We start from the raw sequence: 17825 nt of genomic DNA on the forward strand, positions 1-17825 counted from the left end.
AGAGGGAAGAAAAACAAAAAATGTAGAATTTGCTTACCGTGTTTCTTTCTGAGACGACAAACGGAACCAAAAGGCCTACGTGCACGCGACACACAATTCTATAATCGTGTGTCTATCACTCTCTGTCCCTTCCCTTGCGGCTACGACGGAATTACGTACACAGCGTGGGAGGACAGTTCCTGGCTGGCTAAAACAAACACCAGAAAATGAAAGGTAATGTACGGGTAAATGGCTATACGAATTTTATGTGCTTGCGTAGACGCGGAACAAGTGGAAATGGGCTTAGTGACAAGAAAAAGAGAAATACTGCTCGGACTCCGCGAGATTTGGCCTCCGTACAAAGTGTGAAGAAATTATAAACCGGCGTCTTTGCAGGGTAACGTCTCCGTGGTGAGAGTTCGTGTAGAGGAGACAGCCGGTTTGTGAGAGTTCTTTCTTTTATCGGAACGCGGGGCTGTGGCGGAGGTACATGGAGTTATCGCGCCGGGAAGCTATCCCCTAAGATATCGGAGGTCTGTTAGGAGTCTGTCGTGGTCTGTAACGTTTGCCGACGAGCTTGAGCACAAGACGACACACAGGTCACGCCTACCAGCGTCGCGTCAGTAGGAGCACGGCGTCCAGGCGGCCTGCTGCTGGAGGTGCGCCGCCTGCGGGGGCGGCGTGGGCGTCTGGCACTGGCTGATGTCGGCGGCGGCCGCCGCGGCGAGCGGCGGCGCCGGTCCCTACATGTGCGCCAGCGTCTGCATCTGTGCCGCCATGGGGTCGGGCGACGCGGAGTGCTGGTGGTAGTAGCGCGCCGCGGCCGCCGCCGCCTGCTGTTGCTGCTGCTGCTGGTGCTGCTGCTGTTGCTGCTGGTGGTGGTCGGGCACGCCGGCAGACGGGTCGGTGGGCAGGTACATGGAGATCATCTGGCGCAGGTCGCCCTGCGCGGGGGCGGCGGCGTACTCGCGCTTCACCACCGGCGTGGGCGTGTGCAGGCCCGCGCTGCCGGGCGACACGGGCTCCGACTTGATGCTCGAGCTGCCGGGCGACATCTGCGACGGCTGCTGGTATGGCGAGCCGGCGCCGCCGGGCACGGTGACGCTGCCGTTGGTGGCGCCGGGCTGGCCGCCGCCCCCGGAGCCGGGCCCCGCGGCCGCGGCGGCGGTGGCGTACATGCCGCCGTAGGACGCCGCCGCGCCGTTCATGTAGGCGCTCGCGGCCGCCGCCGTCGCCGCGTTGGGGTGCATCTGCGACATGTCGTAGCGCGGCGCGTAGCCGCCCCCGCTGGCCGCCGCCATGTGCGCGTTGTACGCCGCCTGCTGCTGCTGCTGGTAGGCCTCGTGGTGGTGGTGGTGATGGTGGTGCATCATGTAGCCGTTGGGCATGTAGCCGTTCGGCATCTGGTAGACGTCCCCGCGGTTGACCGCCTGCTGGACCGCGGCGGCCGTGGCTGCAGCGGCGGCCGCCGCGCTCCTGGACGCCGCGTCGCCACCGCCCGGTAATATCCCGCCCGCCAGGCCCGGATACTTGTCCTTCTTCAGCAGCGTCTTCGTCTTACGGCGCGGCCGGTACTTGTAGTCCGGGTGCTCTTTCATGTGCACGGCGCGCAGCCTCTTCGCCTCGTCGATAAAGGGCCGCTTCTCCGACTCCGACAGCAGCTTCCACTCGGCACCCAGCCTCTTGGAAATCTCAGAGTTATGCATTTTCGGGTTCTCCTGGGCCATCTTGCGGCGCTGGCCGCGCGACCACACCATGAAGGCGTTCATCGGCCTCTTGACGCGGTCGACGTTCTGGTTCTTGCTGCTGGCGGTATTGTTGTTAGGCGGGCCGTGGTGCTGTTGCTGCGGCGGCGCCTGCGACTGCTGCGTCTGAGTCTGGTGGTGCTGTTGCTGCTGCGCGGCCAGCGCGCTCTGCTGTTGGTGCTGCTGCTGTTGGTGCTGGTGGTGGGCCAGCGCCGCGTGGTGCTGGTGCTGTTGCTGCTGCTGTTGTTGTTGCTGCTGCTGTTGCTGCTGCAGCGTGTGCGGGGGCGGCGGGCCGAGGCTCATGACGCCGCCCATGACGTTGCCGGACAGCGCCGAGCTGTGCACGATGGAGCTGAGCGCGCCGTACGTGGACACGGCGTGCCCGTGCAGGCCAGCCGCCGCGTGGTGCGGCGGCATCTGCCCGTGGAGGCTTCCCCCCTTAAGGTCCGTCTCCATCGTGAGCATATCTTCTTCCCTGTGCGCGTACAGCTTGACCGCGGGGAGCGACGACTACGGCGCGAACAGCGGGCTGGACTGGCGGCGCAGGCGGCTGGCGACGGCACGGCGGCCGCGGCTCGCAGCATTCACCCGCGGCGCGACCGCTCCGGTGCCGGCGGAACTCGCTGCTCTGTCTTCAGCGCTGCGCCGTCGGTGGCGCCGCAAACTGCTGCCGTCCCACCCACAACTTTTCCCCAAACGCGCGGGAGAGGCGCCCCAAAAAATTTGGGGGTTCAGACGAGAAACGCACTCTAGCGAGGAGCAAAGCGGGGACACTGACGGTCCGTCGGGCGCACGCTCCCTATTCACACTGAATGCCTACTGCCACCACACAGCTCGGAGCGCGTCTGGCTACTGGCGTCGTCACACAAAACCCGGGGCCGCGTCGCCCCGGCTCGCTATTTGTGGCTCCCCCTCCAGGCGCGCGCGGCCCTGATTGACGTGCACGCCTGCCATGATTGCGGCGGGCCAATGGGCGGTCGCCGGCGCCGCGCGGGGGGCGGGACCCGGCCGGTGGGCGGGGCCTGGTGGGAGCCGGCCGGCCGCTGGCTGCGGCGAGTCTCGTGACCGCCGGCCCGCCGCGCCGCACGCAGGTGAGTCGAGGGTCCGCAGCGCCGCGCACGCACCACGCCACACGCACCTGCCTCACCTGTTACACGCACTGCCGCCCACGCATTCCGCACTTTTTTTTCGCGTATGCACTAAATATTCGCAACAGCTTTGGGAAGTTCCGGCGGTGCGCACCTCGCAAGTGCCTACTAATAACGCCGCTTACGTGACAGGTCCGTGCGTGTCTACGTCGCTTGTGTCACGCACTCGCTATGGCTATCGGGTGTGTTGTCGACGCACCCTTGTTATCGCGTCTTCACACAGCGACAGAGCTCCTAGTTTTTCTGTTAATCTTGTCTGCGTAATGTACGGAGCGTGCAGTGCCATACCCTTACTGCTCAATATTACAACGAAGTTAAACATACTATGTGATGAAATACCAAACATATTACAAAAGTGGGAACGTCAGAGAGTTGTAGTCAGTAGCTCTGTAAGACGTATATTAAAGTGCTGTCCCGTCCGAAACTCCTTTCTTCATTAAAAGTTATCGTAAATTGGAAATTTGATAATATCGCTGCACTGTTTTAGAAGCGCTTTTACTATTGCAATGTACATTTCGAAGTCCAGCTTCATCATCAGGGCTTCAGCCACGACTGTAAAATGAACATTGTAGTAGAAAAACCGCTTCTAAAACAGTAGAGCAATATTATAATCAAGTTCTCCATTTCTTTCGCTGTCTCGGTTTTCCAGAGGCTAGCCACCATGACTATAATGAAAGTTATCGTAAATGTTGCATTGGGAACACGTTTTGGTAGCGTTGCAGATGGTTGAAACGTGGAGAGAAGGGTATTTCATATGTATCAGAGAGTTCGGCTGTTCCTATTCTTCGAAAGTTTATTATTATTATTGATCTTGCAAGTTCTTTTCGAATTACTTGTTCAGCTAGAATTCCTTTGTGCCTGGTAGAGAAACCTTAAATGTTCACATAATAACATATGACAACTAGTTCACATATTAAAATGCGACTGAAATACCACAAAAATGAAAAAAAAAAAGCTTTATCTTACTTCAGCTGTGTATTGTAGACTATCGTGCATTGCGCTTCGCATATTATCATAATCAAGAACCTTTATTCAAGACAGTGGATATTTAGCGATTCCGGTAATAAGACTCCAACTGAAGGAGAACACGCTAACGTTTGCTATATCTTCGTGCATTAAAAATGGTCATCATACAACAGTAGCTGAGAAATGATAGTGTCTGCTAAATAGGTTCATAGTATCTGTAATTATTATAACTCACAGAAAATGGCTACGATTCGCTCCAGTAGTTGGAAAAAGCGTTAGCTGAAAGAAAATTACGCGAGGAGAATACGTTGCCTAGTTACGTAATTATCATCTATACGATCATAATATTGCTAATCACTAGTGATGGTTATTGAGGAGCGTACAAGCATAAAGTATTTAAGATTGCAATTTAGGGTGTAGTCTACTTGAAATCGCTGGGCTTCTGGTTGCACCAAGAAGCAGTTTGGTGATTGTTTTCTTCCAGTAAACAGAGTTTGTAAACACGTAACACGAGCAGCTTGATACGTTTGTTGTTATTTCGGTCTGCGCACCTTTTGTCCCGCCGGAACTTGTACGGAAGCGTTGTCAACATAGTCAACTAGTGCTCCGGTGGCACGGTGGTAGCTCTTTGTTAAGTGGCGTGGCGGAATGTTTCACGCTTCGTTAGTCGCCTAACTCATGCCACTGCTAAGGCTCCGAATGTTAAAGGCACTTTTCAAATATAGTAGAAAAATAAACTAGCTATCGAACAAGCGTTCAGACGGTTTTTCAGATATTCTGGAACGACTACTATTTTTACTACTGAGCTCTGACATGGCGCACTCTTAGTTGTTGAAACTAATAATTAAAATTTAAGCTGCTTTCTTGGGAAAAAAATTGTACGATACACTCAGTCTGTGTGACTCACACAAGAAACATAGCACTGCGAATTTCGACACACTCCTTTTATAGCTCTGTTATTACCTGCCAGTCTGTTATCAAGTAAATATTTCAGAACTATGTGTGAATAGAAATCGAGCTGGAAATAATTTTACATTAATGTAAAAATATCATAGCTCTTGTAGAAAAATATGTACCTCCACGATGTTTTCGTGCAGAGTAAAATACTTTTGGCTCAGTCTATAGTGAATATTCCAGATTCGTTTTAATGTTGCGTGTACCAGGTATTGGGTGGCTGTGAAAAATGCTTGAAGATTATCTAGTGTGACGCTACACGACATTTTTTAGGTTCATGCTTTTCAGAGACCATTTGTTAACGTTCGGGATAGCGAACGAATTTAGTGGTTATCTGGTTTCGATCTGTCGATTTCTGGTTCTCTTTTCGTTTTTTTTTTAACATGTTTTTTTTGCTGATCATCACAAAATTTTAAGGCAGTGAAACAATTTATGTTACTCATGGTAACTGTGCTATTTCCATCTCCGCCGCTGATCATCCGTAACTACTCCAAATACTTTCACACATATTTGGCACTACGTGTTTTCGTTATACTCTTCGCTACCTATAATACGAAAAATTCAAAATTCACACCTCAGAGATTCATATTCCTATTTTGCGCCGAACTAAGACTAACGCAATGGCATGTGCGCAATCGGTAACTCTAGTGTTCATAAATATAAAGGGTAAATCTGAAGGAAGCGTTGGAGTGAGAGAGATCTTGACAACGTAGCATGATACTTGAAACTCGCCATGCAAAGCGCTTATTGTATTTAGTGCTGCAGTAAAAACGCCATTGCAGACATTGGTGACGAAATTTTCAGTTGAATATCTGGCGAATATCAGAGTTACTGGAGATGAATCAGTACCTAGAACAGGAGTAAGCTGAAGAAAGTAGTCGGCTCTGTTGAAGCTTCGAATCCGGCTTTCACTGAAAGCATTTCGGGAAATCGCAAAACCTCTCAATCACTCCTAGCTACATTAGTATCATCAACACATCATCATCTCACTCCAAAAACACTATGTACTGCATTCTAGCATTCTGACACTTCCATAGTCAGATGTTAATTAAAAAAAGTTTACTTTCGGGAGGTGACTTTTTGGTCACCTTGCAAGTCTTTGTATGTGAAATACAATAATCACATGTCTTTTTTTTTTGGTTCATCTTTTCTTCGTGCTGTCTCGCGCTTAATTAGGGGCTTAAAATTATATGTTTGTGTTGTGCGTCTACATAGACGAATAGATGAACGTAAGAAATTCGTATGTATGTGTGCAACCATACTGTTGAATTAGAAATCCTCTGACTACATTATAATTTAGATTTTAATGTACATTAGGTCTGAACCTCACGTGTTGAAACCTTGCTACATATCATACGCTGCCTTGATTATATGCGATATGTAAATCTGTGGTCCGGACGGGGAATCAACCCTGCTGCTGACTTTCGATGTGCAAAGGCCAAATTTTTAAAGAAATATAAAGTAGTGACGTTTCAGAAGATCCTGCTGTTAGGTGAGAGGTATCAGTTGCAAAAGGAAGGAACTAAGATTTGGGACTGACATCTCGTCGACGAAGGGGTCATTAGAGACGTAGAGTATCAACAGATACAAATAGCACACACTGCTCCAAATAAATTGGCCGAAGGTATCAAAGACTGCGTAAAAAGCTGACGAAGCTTATCTGTAAGATTGTGTTTAGAAACATAATTGCTGAAATTAAAATAAAAATTAGAAAGATGGTGGTAATATCACAACTATTCCGTTCTACATACCGGACTGCGTATGCCACGACCTCCACGATGCTTTGTTGACAGTCCAGTAACTAACCAAAATCTGTGCTCCTGCGAACACTTCGCAGTCTTCCACCGTCGAATAGCGTAAGAGATCTGAAAAGTAAGTAAGAAACCTGAGTCAACTCTCCCCTCTTGGTAGTGGACCACTAACCAGCAATTGTTTTCAACTGTTGGCGGTTACTACACTCTGTTATCAATATTGAAGCACTTCAGCATTAAATATGGTAAGAACTGCAGCGTTTGCCCTTCTGCACCTTCCGATCTTTTCTAGCCCCAAACAGTGTCACTGTTTGCCATACGAGTGAGAAACAACATTAGGGAAAAAAAATACAGCAGTGCAGTGTGTGACGGAATATGAACACTGAAAATAAATAAACGATCATCATAGCAATAATTTACTGACGAATAAGACATTCCGCTTTAGTAATAACACTGACTTTGTGGGCGTGTTAGAACTCCTGATTCTCCCCTCTCGTTAGGAGCTATTTCCCCTACAAATAAGGCTTGACAAGAACTGTTAACAAATTATAGCTTTGAGCCGATAGGAAGGGTCAATTCGGATTGCTTCACTAGTAGAATACTGCCCATGTGAGGCAAGTATCTTGGCTAAGTTCCGTGTTCCAAAAAAAGTTTAGTTAGAAATTACAATGAAATGAACACCCTTAGCTGCTTAAAGGCATTGACATACGTCAACGGGGACAGATGAAAATGTGTGCACGCGAACGGGACTCGAACCCGGGATCTAAGATACCATCTTAGTATATGGAAAAAATGGAAATGAAGTCCCATGCTTCTTTACAGAGCGTAGGGGAACGATGCGGGAGACCCGCACCGCCTTACTAGGCAAGGTCTTAATGGAGGTGGTTTGCCGTTGCCTTCCTCCGACCGTAATGGGGATGAATGATGATGATGATGAAGACGACACAACAACACCCAGTCATCTCGAGGAAGGAAAAATCCCTGACCCCCGCCGGGAATCGAACCCGGGACCCCGTGTTCGGGAAGCGAGAACGCTACCGCGAGACCACGAGGAGCGGACATCTTAGTACATATAAAGTTTAATTTGTCATAAATTTTTGATAAAAAAAATTTCCCGGTTTCTGTTAGTGCTACTGATTGGCGATACGCTCTAAGAGTATCGTGTGTGTGTGTGTGTGTGTGTGTGTGTGTGTGTGTGTGTGTGTGTGTGTGTTTGCTGTAACCCGCAACAACAGAGCTGTATAGATAAAGACGGATTTACATAAAAATGGGGAGGCTATGAAATAAGGATCCCATCTCGATTTAATCATGCGTATAAGAGTTAACTCAACCAGGAAAAGATCACAGTAACTGCTGAATAAACTTTCAGACCTTTCTGGCCATTTCACCCGTCTCCCTCGGGTTACCTGTTCATTTACCTTGTCTCATATCTATGTCTTTTGTGTTTGTACACATATATTTTTATACAAATGCTCGTGATTCGATTATCTTCTAATACTGAAGACACACTGGAAAATTTTTCGTTGTTGTAACTTGTGAAACTTGTATGTCAAAAGTATATCCTGTCTCATTTATTGCTTAACCGTCCATATTACGAACTCATTTTTCCACGTGTGATCCCAGTTACATCCGAGGTCAAGCAGTGATTTCGACTGTTGACTTGTAGATGTAGAGCGTATTGTTTGCCTTGCACAACACTTCTAACAGCCAACGAGCTAGGTGCCGCAGGGCTTGGGACACGGAGCTCGTATTCGGAAGGGGGCAGGGTTCATATCCCCACCAGGTCATTACACGGTTTGTTTTTGTGTTTACCCTAAATTATTTATGCCAGCGTCAGGTAGGGTACCTTTGGAAAGGTTACGGGCTGTTTCCCTCGCCGGTCTTTTCCAATCGGAGCTGTGCTTCGTCTCTGATGACCTCTTAACATTCTAGCCTTCCTCTCTACTTACACACGGCAGCCAGTGATCGTGAGATTCTATATTGCCGTACTGCTACCAGGAGACGCCCAAGAGCATGATCGCTGATGAAAGAAATACACAGACTGGTGATATTCAAAGCGGCGTTATTGAAGACAGCTGATCGATGAAATGTAATTGAGAAAACGTGAAGTAAAATGATAAAAAAGTACTTTCTCATAACGGTGACTGTGTATAAATCTGGAGGGGGAAGAGGAGGACTGACGATGAATCGTGAAGATAAATGAAAAAAATCAGTTTTAAATTATTTCAAATGAGAAAAATATCACAATCCATAAGATATTTTTGTTGATTGCTTGGTTTAGTCTACGAAATGTTGTATTTGACCAATTACAGATTTGTACCGAGTCACTACCCTGCACTGCACAAGCGAAAATAATTATTGTTACGTATTGTGAGTAGTGATCTTTCACTAGCAACCGCAGATACTCCATTTGTCGAGAAAAAGTTGTGAATGAGTGGCTTTGGTAAGAAGGAGAGTATGAACGGCACACGTTCGATTTAATTGTCTGTGCAGGATTTTTTACCGAATTTAAATCAATGACGACATGAAAGTGTAACAAAGAATCGCGGAGTTATTGATTGTCTTTGGTTTAGTCGGCGTGATGGACAGTGCGGAAATACGAATGGGTCATTTCACAAGAAAAATAGAAACACACAGTCTATCTGCGCTTAAAAACGGAGAATCGCTAGCAAAAATTGAATTAGACCTGATTTACAATATTTTCGATCTTGATGGAATCCTTACCAAAACAGAGTGGCCGTCAGGAGACAATTACGAAGAGAGACTCGTATGGAATTTTTCAATGGGTGGATGTAGAGCAAGGTGATGGGTATCGGACTCGCACTCGGAAAGAGTGGAGAGTTATTACCTGCCCGCCCACCATGATGAAGGTTTTCCGTGGCTTCCGTAGATTTCAGACGACCTCAGAGATAGCTTCTTTGAGAATGTCTGGGTCGATCTCTGAGCTGTTCTTGTAGACCATAAGAACATTCAAATGCAATCTCCTCTCCGCCTCGCCCTCTTCATCTTCCGAAATCGTTGCTCGATTGCTGCTCTTCTTTTGCGACGTGCTTCGTGGTGCTGTTGACTGTAGATAACAGTGATCAGGACTTATTGTTTTGATTTGTATTGCCGATGAATGGAGAGGGTCAGCTCGTTGCTGGCATGTAGTCCCACCTCTTGAATGGCTGCAAACAATGGGGCCACCTAGCATGTCCACAACCAATCGAAGTGTCACTACCCAATATCGTCACATGCCCTCACTCCATGATACACCGCGTACATAGGCCCTTTGCGATTGGTACACAATCTGCAACTGATTAACTGTAGACCGTTATCGTTCCTCGTCTTTCCAATAAGACAAATGATATTGTTTTTACACTCTGCAGTCTATTTGATTTGTTCGCAGTCCACTGCAAACCAGCACTGTCGCATGGTAGTTAACTTGGCACCGCAGGATCATGTAACTGCTGGACCATTCGTAGCATTTTAGCAGTCAAAGAAGAGTGATGGGGTTCCAAGAGAGGGGTCCTGTTTTTCAGTGAAAGAACTTTACGGTGTTGTTGACGTCGTTACATCGAAGAGTGCTTTGAGCCAGACCTTTGTCCATCCTCTTTATCTCTGCAACTTTCAGGTTATCCATTTCAACCTGCTCACTGAGATCCAGATTCCCTCTTTTCGCTAAGTTGTGTCACAAAGTTCTTTTCTCCCTACCTCGGTGCAGTAAGTCTTCGTTGACTATCCGATTCACTAATCTAATCTTCAAACATTCTTCTGAAGCACCTTATGTAAAAAACAGAACTGTATGTCTGACGTGTATATCGCCGACGTTGCACTTCCGTACAAGGGTACACGCCAGAAAAATAGCTTCAGTAAATACAAAAGGCGTTAGAAAAGTTTCGCAAAAATGGTTCAAATGGCTCTGAGCACTATGGGACTTAACATCTGTGGTCATCAGTCCCCTAGAACTTAGAACTACTTAAACCTAACTAACCTAAGGACATCACAAAGATCCACGCCCGAGGCAGGATTCGAACCTGCGACCGTAGCAGTCGCGCGGTTCCGGACTGCGCGCCTACAACCGCTAGACCACCACGGCCGGCAAAGTTTTGCACAGTCGTCTCTAATTTTTTTTTATTTTTTGCAGGACGAGAATGAATTTTTTTGTGAACATACTTGGTACATTTAGCTATACATTGAGCCTACTCAACGTGGCCTCCATCAGCTGTGACGCATCTCGCCCAACGTTCTTTCCATTATGTAAATGCACTTTGGTAAAGTTCTGGGGATTCACTTTTACATCATCGCTTGACACAGGAAATAAGGTCTTTCTCACTATCAAATGTTCTATCGCGCAGGTGGGCCTTCAGACGACCAAAGAGGTAAAAATCAGACGGAGCCAAGTCCGGACTGTAGAGAGGATGAGGAACAATTTTCCAAACCATTTTCCTGATTTTCTCCTGTCTCATAAGGGCTGTGTGGGGTTTGGCATTGTCATGGTGTAGTCTGATGATCTGACCCTGAAGCTGTAGTCTGTGCGTCTTGATGGCACGTCGCAGTTTGTCCAATGACACACAGTGAAGGTCCCGGTTAATTGTGGAGCCAGGTTCCAAAAAGTCAATGAAAATGACACCACACTGATGCCAGAAGAAGGAGGCCATCACCTTTCGGCCAGCTGTTCGTTCTTGGTTTCATCTTCCGATGAGTAACCGGATGACGCCACTCCATGGATTGGATTTTGCTCTCAGGTTCGGACAAAAGCAACCATGTTTCATCCTGGGTAATGACGCCGTCAAAATACTGTTACCACTCTTCAGTAAAGGTCTTCACGAGACCCTCGCACACATTCTTCCTTATCGTTCTCATTTCTCTTGTCAATAATCTAGGCACCCAACGTGCACAAATTTTTCAGTACCCTAGTGACTGTCCAAGCGATACCACACTACGACAATCGAGTCATAACAGCAAGCTGTCGTGTCGTCACAGATCTGTCATTTTGAATGATTTGATGAATGGTCTCCTTATTCACATCACTCACTGCCGTCGATGGTCTACCGCATCGTGGATTGTCCAGTAGAGAGAAATGACCTCCTTTAAACCTCTCCAACCACCGCTGGATACTGCTGCGATCCACTGTATCCTCCCCATAAACAGGGAGCAACTCCCTGTGAATCGATGTGGCAGAGTCATCGCCGGTCTTGAAGAGGAACTCAATCACCGACCGTTGTCGCAATCTGACATCCACTTCACGGTCCATTATGGCTCATCTGTAAATAAAAGAAAATACTTTTATACACCAACTTATAGCTAAAATGTTCACAAAAAATTTCATTCTCCTCACGCAAAAAATTAAAAAAAATTAGACCCGACTGTGCAAAACTTTTTGAACGCCCTTTGTACTTCCTAACACTTAAATTCATATTCGACATTAACAAATCTCTACTTACAAACGTTTCTCTTGGTATTTTGATTTTGCATTTTATAGCCTCTCTATTTCGGCCATCGCCACGTATTTTGTTGTACAAACAAAAAATTCATCTGCTACTTTTGGCTTCTGATTTCCTAATTTAATTCCCTCAGCGCCGTCTAATTTAACCTGACTACATTCCATTATCTTGTTTTACAGTTGTTCGTATTCATCTTACGATCTTTTTTCTAGATACTATTCGTTCCAGTCAATTGATCTTCCGAAACTTTCGACTTCATTGGCAAACTTGAAAGCTTTTGGCTTCTCCATGAACTTAAATTCCCTTTCGGAAGTTTTCTTGGTTTGCTTAGAGCTTGCTTTCTTTACGGCGGTGCCAAATAAAATGCTTAGATTACATCTTTTAAAGTAACAATACAACAGTGTCATTTAATATTCCGGCAATTGTAAGATGGATCATCATCTTCGCATAGGGAACCATTGCGCGAAGACAACAGTGGTAACTTCGAACACGTTTGGAAGCGTACTGTTTCCTTTTTTCTATTTTTTTACCCGAGGGTCCTTAGATCCAATTACATAACATGTTTATCTCTAGAAGAACCCGACAGTAATCGGGCAAAACATTTGCCATGGAGGCAATAAAAACGCCACGACATGATAAAGTACAAATGGATATAGACCATGGATTCAAGTTTTTGCGTTACAAGGACTAGGTCATTAGTAAGTGTAAAGAATGGAAGGATTACAAATAGCCTTAAAGATAACTGTCGGACAACAGACATTGTGAAATAAAAAGAGCAAAAATTTGCAGAATATTACATCTGCAACATTGCAATTTGCTGTATTGCAAAACATTATTTACAGTGAAGTGTGATTAGCAACTGTAAGTAGGCTGTTTAGGTTTTTATGTTGGTAACGCCACGTAGCGCTCTGGCATTGTTGAAATATTCTCTATTGTAGTGTTGGACAGTTGGATGTGAACAGCGCGTAGCGTTGCGCAGTTGGAGGTGAGCCGCCAGCAGCGGTGGATGTGGGGAGAGAGATCGCAGAATTTTAAGAGCGAACGATCTGGACGTGTGACCGCGAGATAGAGTAAATTTGTAATACTGGATATCATGAACTAATATATATGACTTTTGAACACTATTGAGGTAAATACATTGTTCTCTATCAAAATCTTTCATTCGCTTAGTATGCCTATCAGTAGTTAGTGCCTTCAGTAGTTATAATCTTTTATTTAGCTGGCAGTATTGGCACTCGCTGTATTGCAGTAGTTCGAGTAACGAAGATTTTTGAGAGGTGAGTGATTCATGAAAGGTGTAGGTTATTGTTAGTCAGGGCCATTCTTTTGTAGTGATTATTGAAAGTCTGATTGCGTTGCGCTAAAAATATTGTGTGTCAGTTTAGTGTTGATAAGAATAAGTGAAGAGCGAAATGTCTGAGTACGTTCAGTTCTGCTCAGCTGTTTGAAAATCAAATAACGTAAGGGGTTTATCAGCACAGTAATTCATTAACTTTTCTAAGGGGACATTTCACAACATACATCAATATGTGAGAACAATAGTTAGGATAGGGCATGCCGGATGTATGTAATCCTCAATCTGGGTTACCGACGAGGATACAAAAAGGATGTTGGATGCTTGTTAGTGACGGCCATTGAGTCCATACGTGGATAATTAACGGACGAGTTGTAGTTGAAGGAAGGAAGTTTGGCATTAAAGCTTTCAGACATGGATTGGATCCCCTTTGGGAATAATAAATCATGGGACAGTAAAAATTATGCATAATGACCTATTTTTAACTACATGAAGTTTGTGGAGGTGCGTAGACGCGTCATGTCCATATGTGGAATGCATGCAGCTCGACTGGTCGTATTACCAATTTATGAAGTACTCGGTTTTTTCTGTTTGGAGAAGACCTGTTTGCTAGGAGATATAAAGCAGCTAATACGTTTGTAGTCTGTTTGCGACATCGACTGTGTGTTTCGTAAAGGTTAGACCTTTATCGAGGTGGGCTACATGATATTTTGCGGAATCGCTCCGAGGAATACTTTTACTGTACAGCAGCTGTGGTGTATATAAATCCTGTCTTTTTCTTGTTTAAAACTTGGCTTCATTTTTGCCCACATTTATCTTGACCCACCATGTCATGAACGATTTTTCAGGCAGTAGCAGATAAGGTGGGTAGATCACGTAACTAATGAGGAGGTATTGAACAGGATTGGGGAGAAGAGAAGTTTGTGGCACAACTTGACTAGACGAAGGGATCGGTTGGTAGGACATGTTTTGAGGCATCAAGGGATCACAAATTTAGCATTGGAGGGCAGTGTGGAGGGTAAAAATCGTAGAGGGAGACCAAGAGATCAGTACACTAAGCAGATTCAGAAGGATGTAGGTTGCAGTAGGTACTGGGAGATGAAGAAGCTTGCACAGGATAGAGTAGCATGGAGAGCTGCATCAAACCAGTCTCAGGACTGAAGACCACAACAACAACAGCAGAGCCCGCGTGGGATGCTGGTGAATGTTCGGTGCGTTGCAGTCAGTGTATCGCCGTGTCATAAGCGAAGGAAGTCTGGTATGTCAGGCAAATGTATATTAAGAAGTGCTTGTTCCGAAAGGAAACCTTGTGTCACGCTGGGGCTTATAGGGTAGACATCAGACGCAGAGTCACTCCTGAATACACCAAATATACGAACTAATTGATCTGACAACATACTGTGGGAACTGTACTTTCATTAACTTGTACAGTAAACCATTCAGCCAGTCCCTGTCCAAGATTTGAGCTATGTCCAGGTATCTTTGTAAACATCCGCACAGGAAAGATGGGAGGCCAAAAAAAAAAAAATCGATCGCCGGCGTTTGTTGAAAGTGGTGGCTATAGTTGTATCAGAAGGAGGTGCCAGGTCTCCTACTTTTTCCACTTATCGAAGTGTCAGGTGGCATCACGTGACGTATGCAGAGGTAGGCGTCTTGAAATAGTGGGAGGCGGGAGCCAGAGGCAGCGAGGCGGTGACGGAATCGCAGCAGCGTGGCGGAGGAGGTGGCCGGCAGCAGATAATAGCACGAGAACAAAGCGCCGCCCCACAATGGCCCACCATGTGATGCGCCGCTGCCGCCAATGTAAATAACTGCGACACTCAGCTGACGCCTGTTTACACTACAGCCTTCTGGTAGCGCAACACTCCCACTCCCCCTTTTTTTTGCGGGAAATGCTTCCGCGCACGCGTCTCACAGCACCGTAGATGCGTCCGACCGCAGCACGGAAGCAGCAACAGTTACACGCGAGCTGAGCCAGCAACCGGGATGTCAAACAGCAAGTTTGTGCCTCCAAAACTAATCTTTCACTCTGCGCGGGAGTGTGCGCTGTTTTCACACTTTCTGACAGATTAGATTTGTGTGACGAACAGGGACTCAAACCCGGAACCTCGCGTTTCGCGTGCAATGTTCTTTCCGACTGAGGTATCCATAAACGATGCCCTTTCTCAACCGCACCTACTGCTTTCCAAACTTCACAGAAATTCTCTTGCAAAGGGGTAGTGTACTGGCCGAACTGAAGATGAGGGGGCAATTCGTGAGCCGGGCCTGTTTAGCTCATTAGGTAAGAACATCCCGCTAAAGGTGAAGATTTCAGATTCGAGCTCCCGTCAATAAGAAGGTCTTAATCAATCAGGAAATTACAATGTCCAGATCATAGGTATTGGGCTTCTCTCCTACGAGTCGTCACGCAGGTTTTCTTTGGTGTTTCGGCAGATAATTGCCGTTTCATTTTTACAACCTGTAGCTGAAGTCGGCCCAAACAAATCCTGCTCGTCTCGTGTTTCTTAGTGTCGACGGAAAGCATCGGTTTGTTTCCCATAACAAACAAAATTATTTTTAAATTGGAATTCTGTGTGTCTATAGGATAGAGAGGTCCCAAATTATTCCAGTGCGCTATTTATTTTAGTGATATGTATTTTAACAGTGCTTCTGCTGTCAGCGCGGCTCTGTCGCTTCTGAAGTACTTTTTATTCATGTTTTACTGTCCCCTGTTAATATATAGTGACAAAACGAATATCGCATTGTACTAATTTGAGACAGCTCTGTTGAATAGGCACGTAAAATATCGCTTTAAAAATAATTTTGTTTGTAATTTCAAACAAACCGACGCTTACGTATCCGAATGGGGTTCCTTCACTGAAGATAGTTCTATAATGAGAAACATGATTTGACACGATCAGTGACACATTAAGAAATGAGGCATGCATGGTAAGACACTGGACTGATTTAGATTTTACATCGTACCTTTGAATCACTTCAACGGAAAATTGTAGTATTTCCATAATAACGCCAGGGACTACTTCACCTAAGTGCTTTTTCTCCGGTAACAGGTACGGATGAGAGTTTAATAAAAGCGTGCCCATACCACACACACACACACACACACACACACACACACACACACACACACACACACTAGATAAAAACATGGGCAAAAATTCCTTCTGCAAGAACACTGATACCTTATTCGGGAAAAGCGCACTTTAAATTCCCGCCTATCAATCCCGAATTATCTGAAGACGGATACTAAAATGGTTTCTCGTAGATAGCCTTACTCATCCCTGTCCAGCCCTTACTGGGTTTTGTCAATAGTGACCTCTAAGTCGGCGGCATGTTGAAGTTTGTTCTCCCTGCTCCATACACTTAAGTAAAAATATGTGAACGGAATTTCAGTTGCTAAACAGAAACTGTCTTAATTGTTTTTAATTACTTTCATTGCCTGAAAACGTCTTGCGTGCGTTTAAGCACTCTTTTTAAAAAAGGCCGGCCGTTGTGGCCGAACTGTTCTAGGAGCTTCAGTCTGGAACCGCGCGACCGCTACGGTCGCAGGTTCGAATCCTGCCTCGGGCATGGATGTGTGTGATGTCCCTGAGGTTACTTAGATATAAGTAGTTCTAAGTTCTAGGGGACTGTTGACGTCAGATGTTAAGTCCCATAGTGCTCAGAGCCATTCGAACCATTTTTAAAAAGTCTTCTTCGTAAACCAGATTTAGGTTGACTCTCACTTCTGGAAGCTATCTATACCGCCAGTACGTTTTCAGCGTCACCATTATTTTGAAATTGTGGTTGGTAAGTTTGGTAAAGGAGTGACTTTGCCCTAAGACTGTTGCAAGTACGGTTCGTCGCTGATTCATTCATCAAGAAAAAACTCTGACAAAGGCATCGTGTCTTATCCTTAAGTAGGTATTTACACGATTAATTCTTTGTAACTTGGATATCAGTGTTTTATACGACACTTCTACGTAGTTGGTCTGAAAAACATTTTGACGCTCTTCTGGCAATAGTTATGACATTTTCAGGCAAGGCAAAACGTTGGTGTTGAAGTTACTTCTTATAGAATTGTCGAAAATGTCTTCAAAGTACTCACGCTGACTAATTAATAGACCTGTGAAGATAATGGAAGACGAAGTCGTTGTAGGAGTCAGATATCATAATGAAACACTTTTATAAAATTTGCTGTCTATAACGCACTTTGTAAGAAAAAGATTTTCGGCAGACTGCAAGCATCAAGTCAGACAACAAGGCAAAAATCAATACCATGTATCACGTGAAAAATAGCATTTAAGCTTTTCTTGCATAAGCCTTATATATGGTACTTTTAATACTATTTTTGACGTGATAAATGAAGAACGATTCAAACAGTTCTGTATAAGACCTGTGAGGAGTCATCTTATCCTCTTTTTGAGTTCTCCGTTCACTCTGTTCTGTCGATAAACATCATCCAGGTATATTCGAATAGGGTTACACGATTCAGTTGCATACATTTTCTTAAGCAACGTTCTTCCCAGAAATCTTACAACAAATCCCATTTAGAATTCATGTCTTCTTTCATCTTATAACTT

The 17825-nt window shown here is 45.6% G+C and overlaps 1 protein-coding gene and 1 long non-coding RNA gene across 2 annotated transcripts in view; one reads left to right on the forward strand and one right to left on the reverse strand.

The window, feature by feature from the left end:
- Window positions 1–630: 630 nt before the first annotated feature.
- On the reverse strand, window positions 631–2579 carry LOC124777452 (transcription factor SOX-2). Its single transcript, XM_047252868.1, has one exon. It carries the CDS (start codon window positions 2187–2189, stop codon window positions 723–725), a length of 1467 nt encoding a protein of 488 aa, XP_047108824.1. The 5' UTR covers window positions 2190–2579; the 3' UTR covers window positions 631–722.
- A 211-nt stretch (window positions 2580–2790) lies between these two features.
- Window positions 2791–17825, forward strand: part of LOC124777315 — a 163997-nt gene continuing 148962 nt past the window's right edge. The window contains exon 1 of the long non-coding RNA XR_007015712.1: window positions 2791–2815. This is a non-coding gene — a long non-coding RNA (uncharacterized LOC124777315). The remainder of the gene's footprint in view (window positions 2816–17825) is intronic.

The sequence above is a fragment of the Schistocerca piceifrons genome, chromosome 2 (assembly GCF_021461385.2).
Source record: "Schistocerca piceifrons isolate TAMUIC-IGC-003096 chromosome 2, iqSchPice1.1, whole genome shotgun sequence".
Lineage (NCBI taxonomy): Eukaryota > Metazoa > Arthropoda > Insecta > Orthoptera > Acrididae > Schistocerca > Schistocerca piceifrons.